The sequence below is a fragment of the Orbicella faveolata genome, unplaced genomic scaffold (genome assembly GCF_042242905.1).
Source record: "Orbicella faveolata isolate gen_17 unplaced genomic scaffold, um_ofav_v1 contig_12, whole genome shotgun sequence".
Taxonomy (NCBI): domain Eukaryota; kingdom Metazoa; phylum Cnidaria; class Anthozoa; order Scleractinia; family Merulinidae; genus Orbicella; species Orbicella faveolata.
Window position 1 is genome coordinate 5,932,501 of NW_028301539.1, and position 17,500 is coordinate 5,950,000.

The 17,500-nt window shown below is 38.8% G+C and overlaps 1 protein-coding gene across 2 annotated transcripts in view; it reads left to right on the forward strand.

Annotated features, from left to right (window-relative positions):
* Positions 1-895: 895 nt before the first annotated feature.
* Positions 896-17,500, forward strand: part of LOC149116280 (ephrin type-A receptor 7-like) — a 16,846-nt gene continuing 241 nt past the window's right edge. Inside the window, exons 1-19 of one of the 2 annotated variants that reach the window (XM_089283593.1) lie at positions 896-1,017; positions 1,130-1,254; positions 3,617-3,766; positions 4,938-5,553; positions 5,909-5,956; positions 6,309-6,671; positions 7,196-7,401; positions 7,580-7,643; positions 8,669-8,777; positions 9,375-9,448; positions 11,665-11,841; positions 12,178-12,288; positions 12,734-12,921; positions 13,527-13,646; positions 13,883-13,953; positions 14,387-14,427; positions 15,080-15,176; positions 16,087-16,186; positions 16,741-17,500. The exon at positions 16,741-17,500 is cut by the window's right edge and continues 241 nt beyond it. In XM_089283593.1, the coding sequence (XP_089139719.1) occupies positions 3,632-3,766; positions 4,938-5,553; positions 5,909-5,956; positions 6,309-6,671; positions 7,196-7,401; positions 7,580-7,643; positions 8,669-8,777; positions 9,375-9,448; positions 11,665-11,841; positions 12,178-12,288; positions 12,734-12,921; positions 13,527-13,646; positions 13,883-13,953; positions 14,387-14,427; positions 15,080-15,176; positions 16,087-16,186; positions 16,741-16,803 (2,583 nt within the window). In that variant the 5' untranslated portion in view covers positions 896-1,017; positions 1,130-1,254; positions 3,617-3,631 and the 3' untranslated portion in view covers positions 16,804-17,500. The remainder of the gene's footprint in view (positions 1,018-1,129; positions 1,255-3,616; positions 3,767-4,937; positions 5,554-5,908; positions 5,957-6,308; positions 6,672-7,195; positions 7,402-7,579; positions 7,644-8,668; positions 8,778-9,374; positions 9,449-11,664; positions 11,842-12,177; positions 12,289-12,733; positions 12,922-13,526; positions 13,647-13,882; positions 13,954-14,386; positions 14,428-15,079; positions 15,177-16,086; positions 16,187-16,740) is intronic. The other variant, XM_089283594.1, reaches the window with a different exon arrangement.

Below are 17,500 nucleotides of genomic sequence, written 5' to 3' on the forward strand. Positions count from 1 at the left end.
TATGAAAATTACAACTGAAAATTTTAGACCTAGTAAAAGGTGGCAACGTTGTTATAGCTCACGTGTCATTTGTTTTCAACTCTCTTGTTACTCTCACCCTCAGTGAATAATAAAAATACCCTGATTGTCCTCACTGATCAGTTCCTGACACGAATGTTTAATCACATTCCGCTTAGTCGGTGTCGATCCTTCCCCACAAATCTCTTGTAAACTATGTTTCCGTGGTTACATGACATTTTCTACGCAATTGGAGGCTTAAACCCTTAATAAAAAGTTTGCCCTCAGTTCATGAACCTCGGAACGAAATCAAACATTTACTGTACAAGCAAACAGGCAAATTATGAAGTTTAAAAGCCAACAATGAAGAACTGTGTTTTACTTCACTGCCGTCAATGATAAAAGCTTAAACGGGTTCAAAGTGTCTGCTATATACCAGGTGTCAGTGGTGAATTTAGTTTCAATTTGTTTGTATTTTTTCCTGGGTCATAAGGTTGTCGTCATAATTACTCATATTTTGACGGGAGTTTAGCATGCAATCCTTAGTTAGGTTGAACTTTTTGTCGGCACATTTGAATGTTTCACTCTTCTTCGTCAAGGAAAGTTAAGTCTTACACAAATGTTGATGAACGAAACTCTGAGAGAGTCAACGTTCTGGAGATGACACCTCTTTTCCAACGCCATGTTGTTCAAAACTCCAACCAGCATTTTTGACCGCTGCGCGCTCTGTATAAAATACTGTGAAAACTACAACAGTAAACATCTTTTTGCCTTTTCAACCAGTGAAAAGCAGGGAACCCTTGCTCGTTCTCCTTCGTTAATTAACGTAATAACATGCAAATCTTTGAGAGAGCTTTGTTTTAGGACAATATCTGCTGACTGTTTGCCCCACAGATCAAAGTCACGCCATACAAAACTTTTGCACAGTCCACCGCTATAAGCTTTCCCAAACAATGGCTAAGTCAGGACACATTTTCAAACTGTAAGACTTTTTCCAGCCACACGAAAACCGCGACACTGGTGGGTACTATGTAGTCACGTAAACTGATCTTTTCAGTTTTGACAGTGACATCATTCTTTGTCAAATTATAAGTATTTGATATCTACATACTTATTGCATATCTCTATTTAGTTCGCGCAGACCAGGTCAACCGTAGAAGCAATGCAGTCTCTACCCTATGTTCGTGTTGTCTGACCTTGGGCTACTCTTTTGAAGATTCTTTCGATGAATCAAGATTGTTTGTCGATCACGAACTGGTAAGTATATAACTTGTAACGAAATGCATGCATTCCGTGAGTGATAACGTGAGTTAAACAGTTGACATTTGCGAAATGTAATCGCTTTCAGTCGAGTGTAATCTTCGTCAAAACATACCATCAGACTTTCAGTGCATGGGAACTGACGTGCCTTCTCACATCCAACTGATCATCTCGTGGCTGCCAGTAGCTGACCAGTAGATCGATGAATCAATGCCGTGCAATAAGAGAAAATACTGCGCCACAACACTGTTCGTTGCCATGCGGAAGTTATCGCCCGCTCAGTCAATTTCAGCTTTGGAGGGCTTTTGCCCTTTGAGTAAAGCTGTGAGATCTCATAAAGAGTCACTTCCTAAAATAAATCTGGAACATGAAACAGAGTTCTGATATCATTGCTTAGTGTCCGCTTATGCCCGCGTCAGAACGAATGTTAATACCGTGTAACGATGGCGCTAAAGTGGAGTTAATTTGTTTGTTTAATTTGCAAATATGTTTTGTTCTTCATAAATGTTTGTCTATTACAATATTCGCTCCTTTCCTAGCGATGTTGATAGAGCTGATATAAGGCTGGAATGAGATTTCAGTTCAGCTTAAATTCGGCGACAATTCATCATCTATCACACAGTCTACCACATTCAGCAATGACTTTACACTTTTGTTTAGGCGACGATGCTTGCATTACGTCACTGAATTCATCATGGCGGAAATAACTTGAACTTTAGTTCAGCTTAAATTTCGGCGACAATGCTTCATACAGCAAAACCTGTATTAATGACCCTATATTAAGCGGAAACCCTCTATTAAGTAGTCACCAGCTTAAGTCCCAAAATTTTCCTCCCATATTTACTTTAAAATAAACCTGCATTCAGCGGACACCGCTGTTAAGCGGACGCGGACACCAATATGAAACCATTTTGTTGCACAAAACCTGCGATAAGCGGACACTTCAAGAACTTTTTACTTCTAAAGGTCCAGCTAAGACTCCTTTAATTAACATTGTTCAGCGATGTCGTTTTAAGCTAAGTGGTTATTTCAGATTAATACATGTATTGCTGACTAGACATTGTCCTTTGAGCAGTGTTTTACCTTTCAGTGTGTTACACTGTAATACAAAAGAGTTAAGAATTAACTATTATTGTAAAACATATTAGAACCTGTTTTGAGCGGACCCAGGGTTCCGCTAAATACAGGTTTCACTGTATGTCAGTTAACACATTCAGCAACGACTTTTCACTTTATTTTCATTTCCACCGCGAAAACTTAGCTTGCATTATGCCAGTAAATTTACCATGACGGAAATAGCTTGAATTTTTAAATAGCTGGGGTTTGGGTGATTCTAATGCGCACTCTTATTGGTTGATTTATGGTCACGCGGCAACAGCTAACATCGAGATTCTCGGGAAGACAAAATCTTGCTGTTTCCTTAGGGATCAGTCATTAAGTTTATAGTACAGTACGTTAAATGCTACAAAATGTAAGGTACAATAAAATACAGATCTAATGGGCCTTATCACGGTTTTCGACGCCATCTTGACGGATAGGGAAAGCTGGCAGAAATTACAGTGTTTCACTGTATGGGTATCCGATGGAAAATAACTTTGTCCAAAATTGAACTTTACACAATGTGTGAATCGTAACGTTAAAATACCAGGTAGAAGATTGTATTCACCAAGTTTGAAGGATGTAGCTTGGCTAGAAAACGCTTAGTTGATTATTTTAATTTTCCATACATTTGTCTGTATTCTTTTGTTGCCCGCAAACCGCGTCTACCCAACCAAATTATTTACAGACGAGTGCCCGTCCCAGGAGAATACCTGTATGGTTAGTACTCGTCCGTGAAAACTTTCCTGTAAACAAGCGGGCTTAGAGAAAAAAATTGAACAACGCAATTTGCCTGTTGCGAAAAAATATTTGAAGGATAATAACCACAATAACCTCCATTTGGCGCGAAAATATGCTCAGATATTTTTCCTTGGACATCAGCTGTTTCGAGAAGCCAACAGTTTTCCGAGAGCGAGCCTATTGTCGACAGAAATAGTTTAGATATATTTGCAATTTCTGATCTTTGTTGTTATTTCAGACAGCTACTCCGGGAAATTTGACTTGCCGAGGCCGGGAATGTGTTGGAGTAATGAGAAGAATAAGATGAAGACACGTTTATCACGTCTTCTATTCACATTCGAAGCATTTAATCTTTCAAAAATAAAAATGTAAATATATACAAACTGTATAAAAGCTGTAAACGCGGTAGTTCTGAATATATCTCGCTCTTCGAACCTCGTCAGTCGTCCGCCATATTGAAAATATCAATTTTGTGGCAATAGCTGCCAAACTAAATTTTATATTTCCTCTTATTTATAAGTTATGACTGATCAGCATGCAGAAGTTTTGGACCGCAGTTTTGATCACCTTGACGTTTGTAGCATTGGCGTCATCAGTTCAACTGATACTAGAAAACACAGACGACGAACACAATTGGAGTTGGATTAGTAAGCCCCCTGCACCATCAGGGGTAAGTTTAAACGCTAACCTTTAACATGATGACGAACTTTAATTTAAGCCAGTCCTTTACCATGGCAAATAGCGTCTCGCCCACTGTTCCACGAGCGCTCAGTTAAACCGCCCTGGCGGTTTAAGCAATTTTTTAAGCAATTTGAGCGCGAGCAAATTGCTTAAAAACCGCCAAGCTACGCAGGCTATCCGATGGACGGTTCACTTAGCTTGTGTACATCCGTCTCCTCCCCTCAAAAAAATCTCCCCGGTTTTTTTGAGGGGAGGGGGCGGATGTACACAGGCCACAGTTCAGTAAGAGTAACTGGAAACACAGTATTTGGGTTTTACTGCATAGACAAATCCCGAGGGGGGGGGGAACTCCCATATAAAAAGGATGGGGGTACTGGTCGTACATTTTAGGGGTTAAAAAAGGTTTGGCACCTCTTAGGTTGTTAAGTCTCAAAAGCAGCAAGCGTCGTGGTACTTTTTTCCCACTGTGCTAACGACATGCACTTAATCCCCATCGAAAAAATATTTTCCAACCGAGACTCTATCCGTAAGGCCAGGGAAGCTTTTTTAATTCAAAAAGGCAGCACAATTGATCCCGATGGTCTGAACATCTGCGAAGAAACACATTAATTGTTTCCTTTTATTATGTTAGTTCATTATTTTATTTTACCATATTCTTGTCTTTAATTCACACTGTCAATTAGTTGAGGACGTAATTCCGGTATTACGAAAATATGCTACATAAACACACGTCTTAATGTAATATTCTCACGTACCTGAAGAAGGCTGGTTTGGCTTGGTTTGGCCAGCCGAAATATAGTACATCTTCAAACAAATCATCCTACTTTGTGTCCGTTTTTTGCTTTTATATTCTACTTTTTAGGGTATGGAACCGCCTTTAGGGTATGGAACACTGACTTTTTTCTTGAAGAAAAAAGTCAGTGTCAGTTAATGTGTTGTTTACATGTAAGAATTTGTACCACTTAGGGGTGAAAAAAATTCCAAGCCACGCCCACGAAACAGGATCCTGGTAGCGCTCGTTTTAAAATTTCCTTCGAGCACCCACATCCTTTTTATATTGGAGTTCCCCCGGGAGACAAATAGCATAACCAGTATTTGATTCTGAGTTTTAATGACCGATTGATTGTTTGTTTATTTGTTACTAATTCTGTATTTTGCAGTGGGATAGACGGACTAACCCTACACGATATACAGCTTGTAACTCACAACAGTCAAACAAATGGCTGTTGAGTGATCAAATCACAGTCGGAAAAGCAAACAGGATCGATATCACTGTCTCTTACCGAATCACAAGTTGTCTCACGTGCGTAAATGTTTTTGACTTGTACGTAAACCAGTCAGACCAGTTTATTGCAGATAGTATGTCCTATCCTGACCCTATCATCGACACAACAGCATATGAAAGAGTGGCAGAAATTAAACAGGCTATCAATTCGAGAAATTCCGAAACAATAAACGTCCTTGTTAAAGGACAGTATACTATATTAGCATTCCATAATTATGGAGCCTGTAGTACTCTGTTCTCTGTTAAAGTGACTTACAACATTTGTCCTGATGAAACACTCAGAAGCAGTTTGGTGTCACTACCAAGGACTGTAGCGCCAGCGAATGATTCTGACACTATTCGAGTGAAAGGAAACTGTATCAAAGATGCTGTTCAAGTACCTGGCAGTTTGTACGTTCACTGTGAAGGTAATGGCGAGTGGAACACCACTGAACTTGAAGGAAGATGTGTTTGTAAAGAAGATATGGAGAATAATGGAGGGATATGCGAAGGTGATGTTGCTGCATTTACGATTTAAACTCGATTAACTTGAAAATGTACATGAGATTGACTGTTGCGGTCACATACATTACCTTTTATTGTCGTGGATGGCTTTTTTGTTTCCCCTTTTCTTTTAGGAATATTAAAGCAACACCCCTCGTTGAGCTCAGTCTCTTTTTAGGAAGAACCACAGAAACCAGCGTGTTCTATTTCGCTCTATTTAAAACGCAGTGAAAACACTGTGGAACTTGTAACTGCATGGTAGCAATCACTGAAAGGTTCCTAGGTGAATAAGTGCAATGCTGTACAATAAATATTATTTCCCTTTCTGCTGTTCTTATCTCAGTTGGTGCATTCTTGTTTTAGCTTGTCCAAATGGAAAATACAATGACCAGACGGGCCTTATTTGTACGGGTAAGAAATGCTACAAAATTAATTTGAGATACGTTTTGAATGGACTCAGATCTCAGAAATCTAGAATTCATGACAATGTTAACATCAATTCATACATTAATTGTGCCTTCACTTTCAACATGAATAATGTTTAAGTTTCGACAGAATTATTACCTCACAATCTTCAGAATGCATCTGGGATTGTCCATAATTTGGAATTTAGGAGATCAGTTGACCTATTGTATGAATAATATTCATTAAATGTATTTAGGCATCAGCTCTTTCGCGTGTTAATTTTAAGATGCCTTGTTTCCTTTTTCGCTAGTATCCTGAAATACTAATTAATAAAACCGTTGATTTTTGCTGCTTTTAGTTCTTCCAACCGTCCCGAGAAACATTAGCGTTGCATTCGTTAACCAAAGTGCAGTGCAGTTAAGATGGCTGCCGCCTGCAATAACCGGTGACCGGACTCATTTGTACTATGACGTCGATTGTCGTAAGCCATGTGACAATGACGACGACAACGAGTGTGTTGATGAAGAGTGCGGAAATGATGTTTCTTACTTACCATATAAGGAAGATTTAGACATGGCAGAGATGATGATAACAAACCTTTCGTCATTTGAGAATTACACTTTTAAAATCTACGCTAAAAACAGAGTGAGTGAAGTGGCGAAACGAAGACATGGAGTCGAAGGAAACTATGCAGTAATCTTCGTAAGGACTAATGGATCAAGTACGTTTTTTAGTTTTACAGTATGTGCACTATGCTGTCACATTTATTAATATTATTGATTGCTCTACCTATACGTAGATCTCACTCAGATAAGACACCTTTATATTTTCATTAATTTGATTTGCTTTGCTTTGAGACCAAACGTTTCCCAAGTGAAAGAACTGCTTTAAAAGATATACCAGAGGTCGGTTTTACTGCAAGTGTATGCAACATTACAGCATCACGGCAAATGTGATAATGTGACGTGAACGAGCTATAATATAAATGAAAAGTGTTCCCCTCGACTCCATTATATTTGAAATCGGCGTTTAAATTTGGTTAATACGCTTCGCTTGCTTAAAATAGCAACTTAATGGACGACTCCGTATATTGAGAGTTCTATGCGAGATTTATATATATTGTTCTGCTCTCGACCAGTCGGAAGAAGATAAATTTGTTGAGTGTGCTAAAATTGCTGTGCTCAAGGTTTTAGAGATTACGCTTGGAACTTGATGTTCTTAATTGGTTTATTTTACACAATATAGTTCCTGGTAAACCCGAAGTATCGGTTGAACAACCGGAAGAAGCCGTTGTTGTGTCATGGACGTTACCAGCGAAGAGTGGCGTCATTAAAGGTTATCACGTGACATCCATGAGACAGGATGACTTTTCAGATATCAAGTCAAGAAGTACACAGGAAACTGAACTGCAGTTTGACAATCTAATGGCGGGAAAAACGTATGAGTTCCAAGTAGGTACAATTTGAACTCGTAGTTTGGGAAAGCAGTTTACCGTGTCAGCAATTAAGTGTTATTTTGGAGTTTTATGCAAAGGAAGCGAGCAGACAAATAAACAAACAAACAACCAAAAGACAAAAAAAGGCAACCCGTAGAAGTTCTAATTAAGGCGCATTGGTCTTTTTTCCTCAGGTATTTGCAATGAACAACATCGGAAAAGGACCTGCTGGAGCGAAGACTTTTACACTAAGAACTGGTTCGTTTGTTAAATTGTCCAGTTAAGATTAACATAATATGTTCGTGCTCTTTGAGTTTCAAGTAAATGATTTTACGTTTATCATTTCCCATAGGATCACAACATCTACTGAGGTGGAAATTTGAAATTTTTATAACACTGATAAAAAAGTATATCTATGACTGTAAAATGATGGGAAAATTCCCACTTGGCAATCAATTCAAACAAAAACTAAATAATCAATGGAAAATCGAAAATAGGGGAAATTGCGGAATAGCTAAATCCTGATAACCAGCAACCAGCACTGCGTCACCCTACAAACCAATGTAATTTTAAAGTATTATAGAAATCTATGCTAAATTTCGTTAACTGAATATCGTAATTTATAATTACACTGTACTCCAGGTAACGTACCTCAACAAGTGTAACTTTATTATTGGTTTTTTTTTAGTAATAATTCAGTATTGTCCTGTAAAAAAAAAAAATTCCCTTCTAGTCTTGTGAAGACTAGCACAGAAAAGAATCACCTAAAGTAAATCTTTTACAAAAGCTGTGGGTATTTCACTTCACCGTAAACAGGAACAGGAGAAGAAAGCTTTTTCAAAGCTTTAGGTCGCCACAGACTTTGATTTCAGCTTTAGTCATAGGCTGACTGGTTGATATATCTCTTATTCCACGAATGATGAACACTGAATACATGTCTGTAATTTCTGGCTGTTACCACAAATGGATTGAAGACGTTGAAGTTAATTGCATTCTAACTAATTCTGTCTTTATCATTGATTCTTCTTGTCAATTTTTTCTGTAGCTTAGGTTACCATTAGCACCAAATTATTACCTATGTATATACTTGTCTCTTATGCAATTTGACCTACTACAGCAGCTCCAGAAACTGAAAGTAATTGACATGCCTTTGAGCAACAGGAATATACCATAAAAAATGTAGCAGATAATGTTTGATATGATCACTAATGATTCACGAAAAAAAATGGCAAAATAAGTCGGTGCATTAATGAAAAGATTTGTGGTATATCTCTTCCTTACAGCAGACTCCAAGACTGCAATGTACCTAAACATTATTTACGGATTTGTCGGACTTGTTGGGTTATTGATAGTTTTGATTGTTTCTTTCGCCTGCTACAAAATCTTCAAAAGGTAAGTTGGTAGTAACTATAAGTAAAGGTTTGTTAACACATAAGCATGTAAAAATCAATGATGGAATCGAAAGACTTCTGGGATTTTATCGCTGATTGTAACATGCTTATGTACTAGTGGAGATAAGGCATTCTTTAGTAAAGCAGTTTTCAACCGAGTGTCGTAAAACCAAACCAAAGTAATCACTCTAGCCAATCACAAAGGACGCAGAATTCGAACATGCGGTTGACCAATAAAAATTCGAAGCAAGACGCGGGAAAACGCGTGCGAACGAGTGACGATTGGTTTTTGTTTTACCTGTGATTGAATGAAAATTAGTTGCACTAGTGTTTAGGTCGATCTTGTGGAAAGTGCAAAAGCAATTATACTTTTCGACACTCAAACAGAAACCGCTCTAATAACTGTTTTGTCACCTTCAGTGTGACGTTTTACCTACATGATGCTGACATTAGTCGTTGTCAATATATTAGATAGCAGGCTTTCATAATGGAGAATCATTTCGAGTTACTTCCCTCAGGCTCGTCAGTCACTTGTAATTAAAATAAAATATTGGATACTGATTGTATGTAACTTTCGTTGCTTACTTGAATAAAACAGGAGGCGCCGTCAAAAGAAAGAAAAACAAAACAAATTGCCAGTAACAGCTGGATCAGGAGTCAGAGTGTGCGATGGTAAGCCTCGATCTTAGCGGATGCGCTGTTGAACGTCATATAAGGAGTAATAATTAGTTTACTTCGTTATCAGCATTTTCCATGTGTGAAATCATTAGATCAATTTACTGAAAATGTGCTGGATAATATCTCTGAAACATTTCCTTTTCCGTTTCCGGAGTGTTACAGAAATATTAAATTAAGACTTCAGCAATGATAAATTGGCTGGTTTTCACTAGCGTCGGAGAGTACGACCTTGTGAAAATCGAAAATCGTAGTGGTAAGCGGAGTCAAAAGCTCGACCAAGAGATTATCAAGGTAAGGGACTGAATCCCCCAAATAGGTCTTCTACCCAAGGTAATCCCTCTTAAGTTAGTTTTAGACATGATACCCAGTTCTTCCGAGGACGTAACTCGCGCGATGCGTGATCATGAACGGCCCAAGGGAGTTTAAAAAGTAAACCACAACCGCAACGGCAAGGCAACGAGTACAATGGCTGTGTAAGCGTTCGTTATAAGTCTTTGTTTATTTCTTTGCCGTTCAACTTGAAATGGTCAAATTCAGCATATTCGAGAAAACGTGAACTACGACGGCCAATTTTTAAAATGTCTTTTTCGAATTTTGCCGCTGTCTTATATTTAACAAATGGTAAACGCCATAGCGTGCACTATTGAGTTATGGATGCACGCGGGAGGTTGCTAAGCACGAAAGAGGCGTAAGAGTCGCACGAGGCGATAGCCGAGTGCGACTCTAGCTTCTTGAGTGCTTAGCAAACCTCCCAAGTACATCCATAACTCAATAGTGCACGCTATGGCGTTTACCATTTGTTTTATAACATAACATTGAGACATTGGAACAACAGAGGTCCTTTTATTGAGCTACATCACAAAAAAATGTTCGTGTAGTCTTACATGACAAGAGAAAACAAGCGCGCGAAAATTCATTCATGACAACCGACTGCACACCAGTAACTCGATAAAGTTTCATCTTCAGACAACTGTGAAGACAGTTTCGCATTTCTGGCAGAAGGACGTCGGCCATTGCTTTGGAAGCAATGTCTGTCAAAAGATTTGCTTTGTAAACATTAGCACACACGTCAGCAGCGTACACCCATGGGCAAACAGTAGACGCTAAATTAACCAATCAAAGCGCGCGCTTTGCTTTAGTTATGTTATAATTCTGTTTGGGATGTTTCTGATAGTGATAGACAAACTGAATGAATCTAAATTCTCGCGAGATTCGTTGGTTGAATATAAAGTCGTTTTTTAATCGACGCTATCTTAAACTGCCTTTTGCAGTTTAGGCGGCGAGCGTCTGTGTGCATTTTCGACCGATCTGTTTGTTCGGTGTTTGCACAGTTGTTTAATTTGCTTTGTACTCTTTTGTCTACTCATTTCTCTGCCGTTTGTTAAGTTGTTTTTGTATGTGTAGGGGACCGTCTGTCTCTTATTTAAACTCAAATTAAAGTTTCGAAATGTGTTAAAAAAATGCTTGTAATTAAAATGGTCAAAGAAGGCGCCCCCATAGCGTTGGAGGTTCTTCGCTTTGAGACGGAACGAAAACAAAGGAAACGAAACATAAACAAATCCTTCACGAAAACATCCACGCAACGCGCGAGTAAATTCCGCGGAAGAACTGGGTACCATGTCTAAAAATAACTTAAGAGGGATTACCTTAGTTAGAAGACCTATGTGGGGGATTCACTCTCTTACCTTGATAATCTCTTGGCTCGACAGAATCGGAGTTGGAAGAACCAGAACGTTTTCATTCCTTCCGATTCCATTTATACTCCGTCGTTTATGATTCAGTGAAAACTAAAGTGTGGGTGTCGGAAGCAGAAGCGTAAGGACAAACCAGTCACAAGACCTGGTATTCAGCATTGTGACTGGCTTTTTCTTCCACTTCTACTTCCGACTCCGACAATATAGTTTTCACTAGGTCATAAGAGATAAAGTCGTAAGCAGAATCGGTGTTCTGCTTCCGACTCCGTCAGTTTGATTTTCACTCAGACCGTATTGCTCTTCGTTTCTGATTACGACTCCAAATTCGACTCCGTCGCTAGTGAAAACCAGCCTTTAACGGTGAGCTGATATCCTCTTTTTGGTCTTTAGACCTGGTTGGTGTTGGCGTTTGTTGACGTTCAGTATGGGAAGAAAAACCTGCTGGTAACGTTTACTTCCAAAAGGAAAAAGGCTTATTCTTGCTGATATTTCAAAAGGCGTCAATGTTTTCTTTAGATATTACGATGTTGTCAATGGCGGCATACCAAAATATCGATGACAGCTGTGATGGTTTTAATCTCGACCGTGACCAAATAACGTTAGTGAGACTACTTGGGACTGGGAACTTTGGTCAGGTGTCCAAGGCAATCTGCGGAGCTTCGCATTCAGAAGTTGCGGTAAAAAGCCTAAAAGGTAGCTATACATTTTGCTTTTTTCAGTTGATGAGTTTTAATTTGATAATTGTCCATAAGCCTAATTTTTGTTCAAATTTCAGCTATTAGCGGCATCACTCGCAGTATCCTCAGTGCTCCAACCAATACGTATTGTTTGCGTTGATGGCATTGAAGTCTACTTAGAATAGTTTTAGAGTAGCCGTAGGATAATTTTTGTTTTTTTTCGGGATTATACTAAAGACGTCAGTTGACAGATCAGTGGAAACAGGATTTGCTCTCCCGTGATCCAAATTTGTCGTTTATTCAAGCAGCAACCAACCCTCTTACTCATAAGAACTTTCTACACGTGATCTAGACAATGCTTCACCGAAGGACTTACAAGACATGCTCAGTGAGCTAGACGTCATGAAATCTTTGCAGCCTCATCCTCATGTTGTTCGACTGATTGGTTGCTGCATTGAGAAAGGTACATTCATGCTAATCTCAGTTTGCTGTATGTTTTCTTTGTCTTTTAATGCAAGCATTTCTTCTTGTTATTTTTCTTTCTAAAAGGAGGGTGCCACTGCGTTTAGAGAAATATTGTTTGAATTACTGTTTGCCGGAAGATGAATAAGTTGTGTTGAAAGGCTCATAGCCAATAGTATTTTAAAAGAAATCCCTCAATGACGTGATGTCGATGTAACATTACGAGTATACTAGGCCTACCTAGAAAGTGATGTTTGTTTTATTACGTCGCCTACATGAATTCATAATATCACCACCGCTCTTTCATTAGATTATGATCATCATAAATTGTAGGATTTGTTTCACAATCTTAAGTTATCGCCATGAGATTTCATCGGTGAATTAATTAGCAAACTTTAACTTCCAGGTGAGTGTCGTTTTAGCTTTGCATTGTTTTATCATTCCAGAGCCGATGTTGATTGTTTTGGAGTATTTACCATACGGTGATTTACTGGGATACCTGCGCAAGAGCAGAGGACACGAGGACACGTACAACACCGGGGAGAAAAGACCAAATTCCAGACTCATTGAAAAAGATCTGTTATCTTTTGCTTGGATGATAGCTGACGGAATGAACTATCTGGCAACAACGAAGGTACACCGCTTATCTAGTAGTATAAACGATGAAGTAATCATTTCAAGTTTCCTTCCAATAGAGTGTTTTCACATGACGTCACTGCAGCCATATTAGTATCCCCAAATAATGAAACGGCGGCCATACTGGTGAACCAAACCAATCCTGTGGGAGTTTTACTCTTTTCTTATGTAGTCACTTTCTTTTGTCCTAAGAAATTTGCATCATCGTTGGCCACGATAGTAAAAACTCTCTACAGAAAAAAACGTAAAATAATGTAATATTTTACCAGTAGTCTAGCTCGAAAAGCAAAAACAAACACGAAGCAACACTAGCGCTAGCAGATAACATAGTTAACATTGGAGAGATTTAGACAGAGAGGACGTCCGACAGTTGATGTTGTCAGTACATTTTTTTTTAGTCAATAAGTCTGCAAGCATACTCGGAAACTCACATTATTATCAGATTATGGATCAATATTAGGATCACATGCAGTTCGCTTATTTCAATATATATAGTTAGAATACCAGGATCAGTGTTGGCGTTCACAAGACACATGCCTGATCGATATTCAGGAGAAATGAGTGGCTGATCTTGAGAGAGATTCATGTTGCTCTGTGTTTCAGGTTGTTCATCGTGACTTGGCCGCCCGCAATGTATTAGTAGGTGAGAACAAATTCTGCAAAATTTCCGACTTTGGATTGGCGCGTGGTTTGGAGAAAGATGTTTACACGAGACGAACTCAGGTGATTGCAAACATAAATCACTCTAAACTAAGCTCAGATGCAGCTAAATAATTTAATGAATGAATCAATCAATCAATCAATTGATTGACTTTACGATCAATTGATCAATTCCTTATAGTTCAGTTATTATCTCATTCCTTCCCTCAGTTTCCGTTTTTCGTTCGTTCGTTCTGTTGATCTTCGATACCTCGTTATTTATTTATTTTGTTTGTTTGTTTGTTTGTTTGTTTTTTAAGGCGCGTCTCCCAGTTAAGTGGATGCCCCCAGAGTCACTTTTCTATGGTGAATCTACAACTATGAGTGACGTGTAAGTTCAAGCCTTGATTTAATAAAGCCGTCATATTTTACAAGCCCTCATGCTTCATTTATTATCTAATAACCAGTTAAACAACCTTACAAATTTCATCATGTGAAAGTTTTCTTGACCACACTTCATGAAAAAGAGCGTAACCTTTGTAATGCGTCCATATCGAACGGTTGAGGATGTTTTCGTCACTGTCTGTCTTATATGAATGTTATAAGAAGTGTTATAGAATGGCATACATACTTCTACCAACCCGTAATACTCTTTGTTTGCGGAAAATACATCCATGAAAATAAAGCATATTGTTAGCTACATATGTAATGTAACGAACTCTAAAAAGAGCAGCGGTAATATCGATCAATGATGATGTAGAACACCGCATTATGTTGAAAAGTGGGAAGACTTAAACTGAAATCACAAAATTTGTGCTTTACAGATGGTCCTACGGTATAGTAATGTGGGAGGTGTTTACCGTTGGTAAGTAAAATATTTGTCAGAAGGCCAGCAGCTTCGCTTCGCCGTTCACATCCTACCGTTTATGCAGTTTAAGTTGTCAGGGGATGCTTAAAAAAAAACATAGCTTGATATATAGTATATTATTTTTGCTCTCTATACTTCAGTCTACTTTTAACAGGAAAAGAATAATCTTGTATAGCAAACTGATTCTTGACAAAGTAGACGAATAACTAAAAAGGATATTTGATTGTCTCGAATGATATGCATCGCAACAAGCTAAGACAAATTGAAAACACAACTAGACTGCTGTGATGAATGTTTGGTTACAGGTAAAATACCCTCCAGTGTAATTCGTGCATGATATCTCTGAACCACATTTACCGTTTTGATAGGAAAAGTGTTTCCCGCCAGAAGCGTCTAAGTAGGCAACATAAGGAAACTGTAAGGGTAAGAGAGCACAGTTGCCATCGAACGCTGACAGACGACCACCATTTTGCATTAGATCCATGTATACTATAGTTAATTTGTTTACTCATGGATTCAAGCGAAAACATTTCATTTTGTTTTCCTTAAGTCTCAGACATTGATATTCTTGGGAAACAAAGTTAACTGCTTCCCTTGGGATGAGTCATTAAAGTGTTAAATTTTATCAAGTATGTTTTAATGTTTTAAGGTGCATCACCATATCCTGGTGTATCTTCTCGACAAGTGGCTGGCTTGTTGCAGACAGGATACCGAATGCCTAGACCAAGACACATCTCTGCTGAACTGTGAGTGGCTTCCATTGCATCTCACTGACTGAACTATAATTATGGGAAAACCAGGAAAAATGAAATGAAAACTGCAAACCAGTGTGTTCGAGTGTTACCATGCACATTCTACTCCATCTTCATCCTCAGTGTTTTATGTCCAAATGCGGTTGGCTCTCAAACCATTAGTCTGAGATTTCCAAATCCATCTAAAATTGTTTCAGTAGGCTTTCCGAAATCAACACAGAAATAGGTCGCAAATCCTTCTTAAGAGAACGAGAGAGAGGCAATGCAGTCGTAACAATACACTTTATTTTTTCTTCCAGCTTCAGAGCGGTCCGGGTTCCAAAATCCTTGAATCTGATTGGCTAATCGAGCGCACTTCAGCGTTCCGGATTATCCTATGCGGACCCCGTTTACGGACCGCTCCGAAATTCCCAAGTTTGACAACGTTTCCAGCTTTTTGTTACACCATAAAACAGCGTATAATGTAAACATTCTACAAACAGTCAAAGAAAGCAGCAAATAAAGCCATTTTCGATTTTTCAAGCCGTACGTTTCTTTTTCATTAGCAACAATTTTTGTCACATAAGCGACATTTTCGGCCAAAAACTAACTTTGTTAAAAGTACTATTTCCCTAAACTGTGTCACTTTTATTTAAAATCAGCTCTAAAAACTCTACAAACATTACCGGCTTTTTGTGCCCGAAATGTCAAACGCAGGTGTACGCCAGATTTAACTCAGCGATTTCAATTGAAGTTAAATTGAACACAAAAGTTGCTTTCAAAGCAATACCGTAGAGAGAAAATAAACACTTTGTTTGCCGGCCTTGTTCGGTCCGTATTGGTAAAAATCATTCCCTTGGGCGCAGTTTTTGCCAATACGGACCTCCTGGCCGGGAAATAACGTGTATACATAACTGCTTTACAGGTACTCCATCATGACCGAGTGTTGGGAAGAAAAACCTCAAAAGAGACCAACGTTCCGATGGCTTTGCTCTGCGATCAGAAGACTTCTGGATGACCACAAGGTTTGTAAAGTGCTTTAATATATGTCAGTGTAGCACACACAGCAGAAATGGACACTCACTGTTTAAGTTGTTGTCCTATTGAGCAATTTGTGTGGCTTTCATCCGCAGTGTCTATAAACCTCTCCTTTTGGGGAGTAAAAGAGGAGAGGGTAAATATGAAACACACTACCAAGACAAAGTCGAGCTAGAGATATTCGCGGCCAATTTTCACTGGGCCTGAGGTGACATGTTGCTACCAAATCACTAACAACGTACTTTAGTCTTAACGCGGCCTGTCCAAAACAACCATCGCGTGCCTATTTGCACGTCAAAGTTAGGTGGTAAACAAAAAAAGAAGCTTCGGCCTGAATCAGGAACAAAAATTCGACCACGCTATCCGAAACAGTTTGAAATAACTGACGGATTTCGGCCCAAAATGAAGCATTGGCAGTCAGAGAAGAACGATACAATTGTATCATCACTGGTGTTGACTCCCTTAACTGTTACACTGATCAGCAGAGACACATAAAGGTCGAAGGTCTAATCTCTTTATCTATCTATTCTTTGATTTGCAGACATATGTGAATTTGGAAGTTTATGATGACAAGGATTATGTTAATTTTGACGTGGTGACGTAGAACGATTGACGGAGGATCGTGAATATATGGAGAAGACACGTCATTTGACTGAAGAAATATAGTGTTGACAAGTTTCATTTTATTCAAAAGTTTAGTAACACCCATCAAATCGATTGCTAAGAAAACCCCATCAGCAATTCTTAAGTAACGTGTATAGCTTTTCGACTACAGATTGTTTGCAAGTTTTAAAATTCTCATCCGATCTGGCATGATAAACATTTGCTACTTCCTGGACAGATGGCTCGATATATTGCATAATGCCTAAACGGCACCCTTTGTGAGTGTGAATAACGCTATCACTGGAGAAAGGGTGACGACACAAACTTTGCTATCCCAACACTAAATACATAGTGATTTGTCCAGTGGAGAGCATCATCCAAACCTTGACTGAGTAGCTATCTCAAGTGCTGTAAAAGTTAGAAAATCCCGGAGACTCGTGGCTAATTTACCTGTTTATGATATAAAAAAGAATGCTATACTTAGTACATAACAAAACGTCGAATAGAAGACGTCGTTCGCGCGAGTGTCACATGAAGTACATTAGGCAGATCATGTAATAATAGCGGAGCTTCCGCGCGCCGGAGTCCCATACCTTAGAGAATTTAATTTGGTGGCCCATCGAGCCGAGAAGGTTTGGTTGTCACGTGCTTGTCCGTACAACGTCCTACGTGCGCCACTTGCTCTGTGCGTGGGCGAG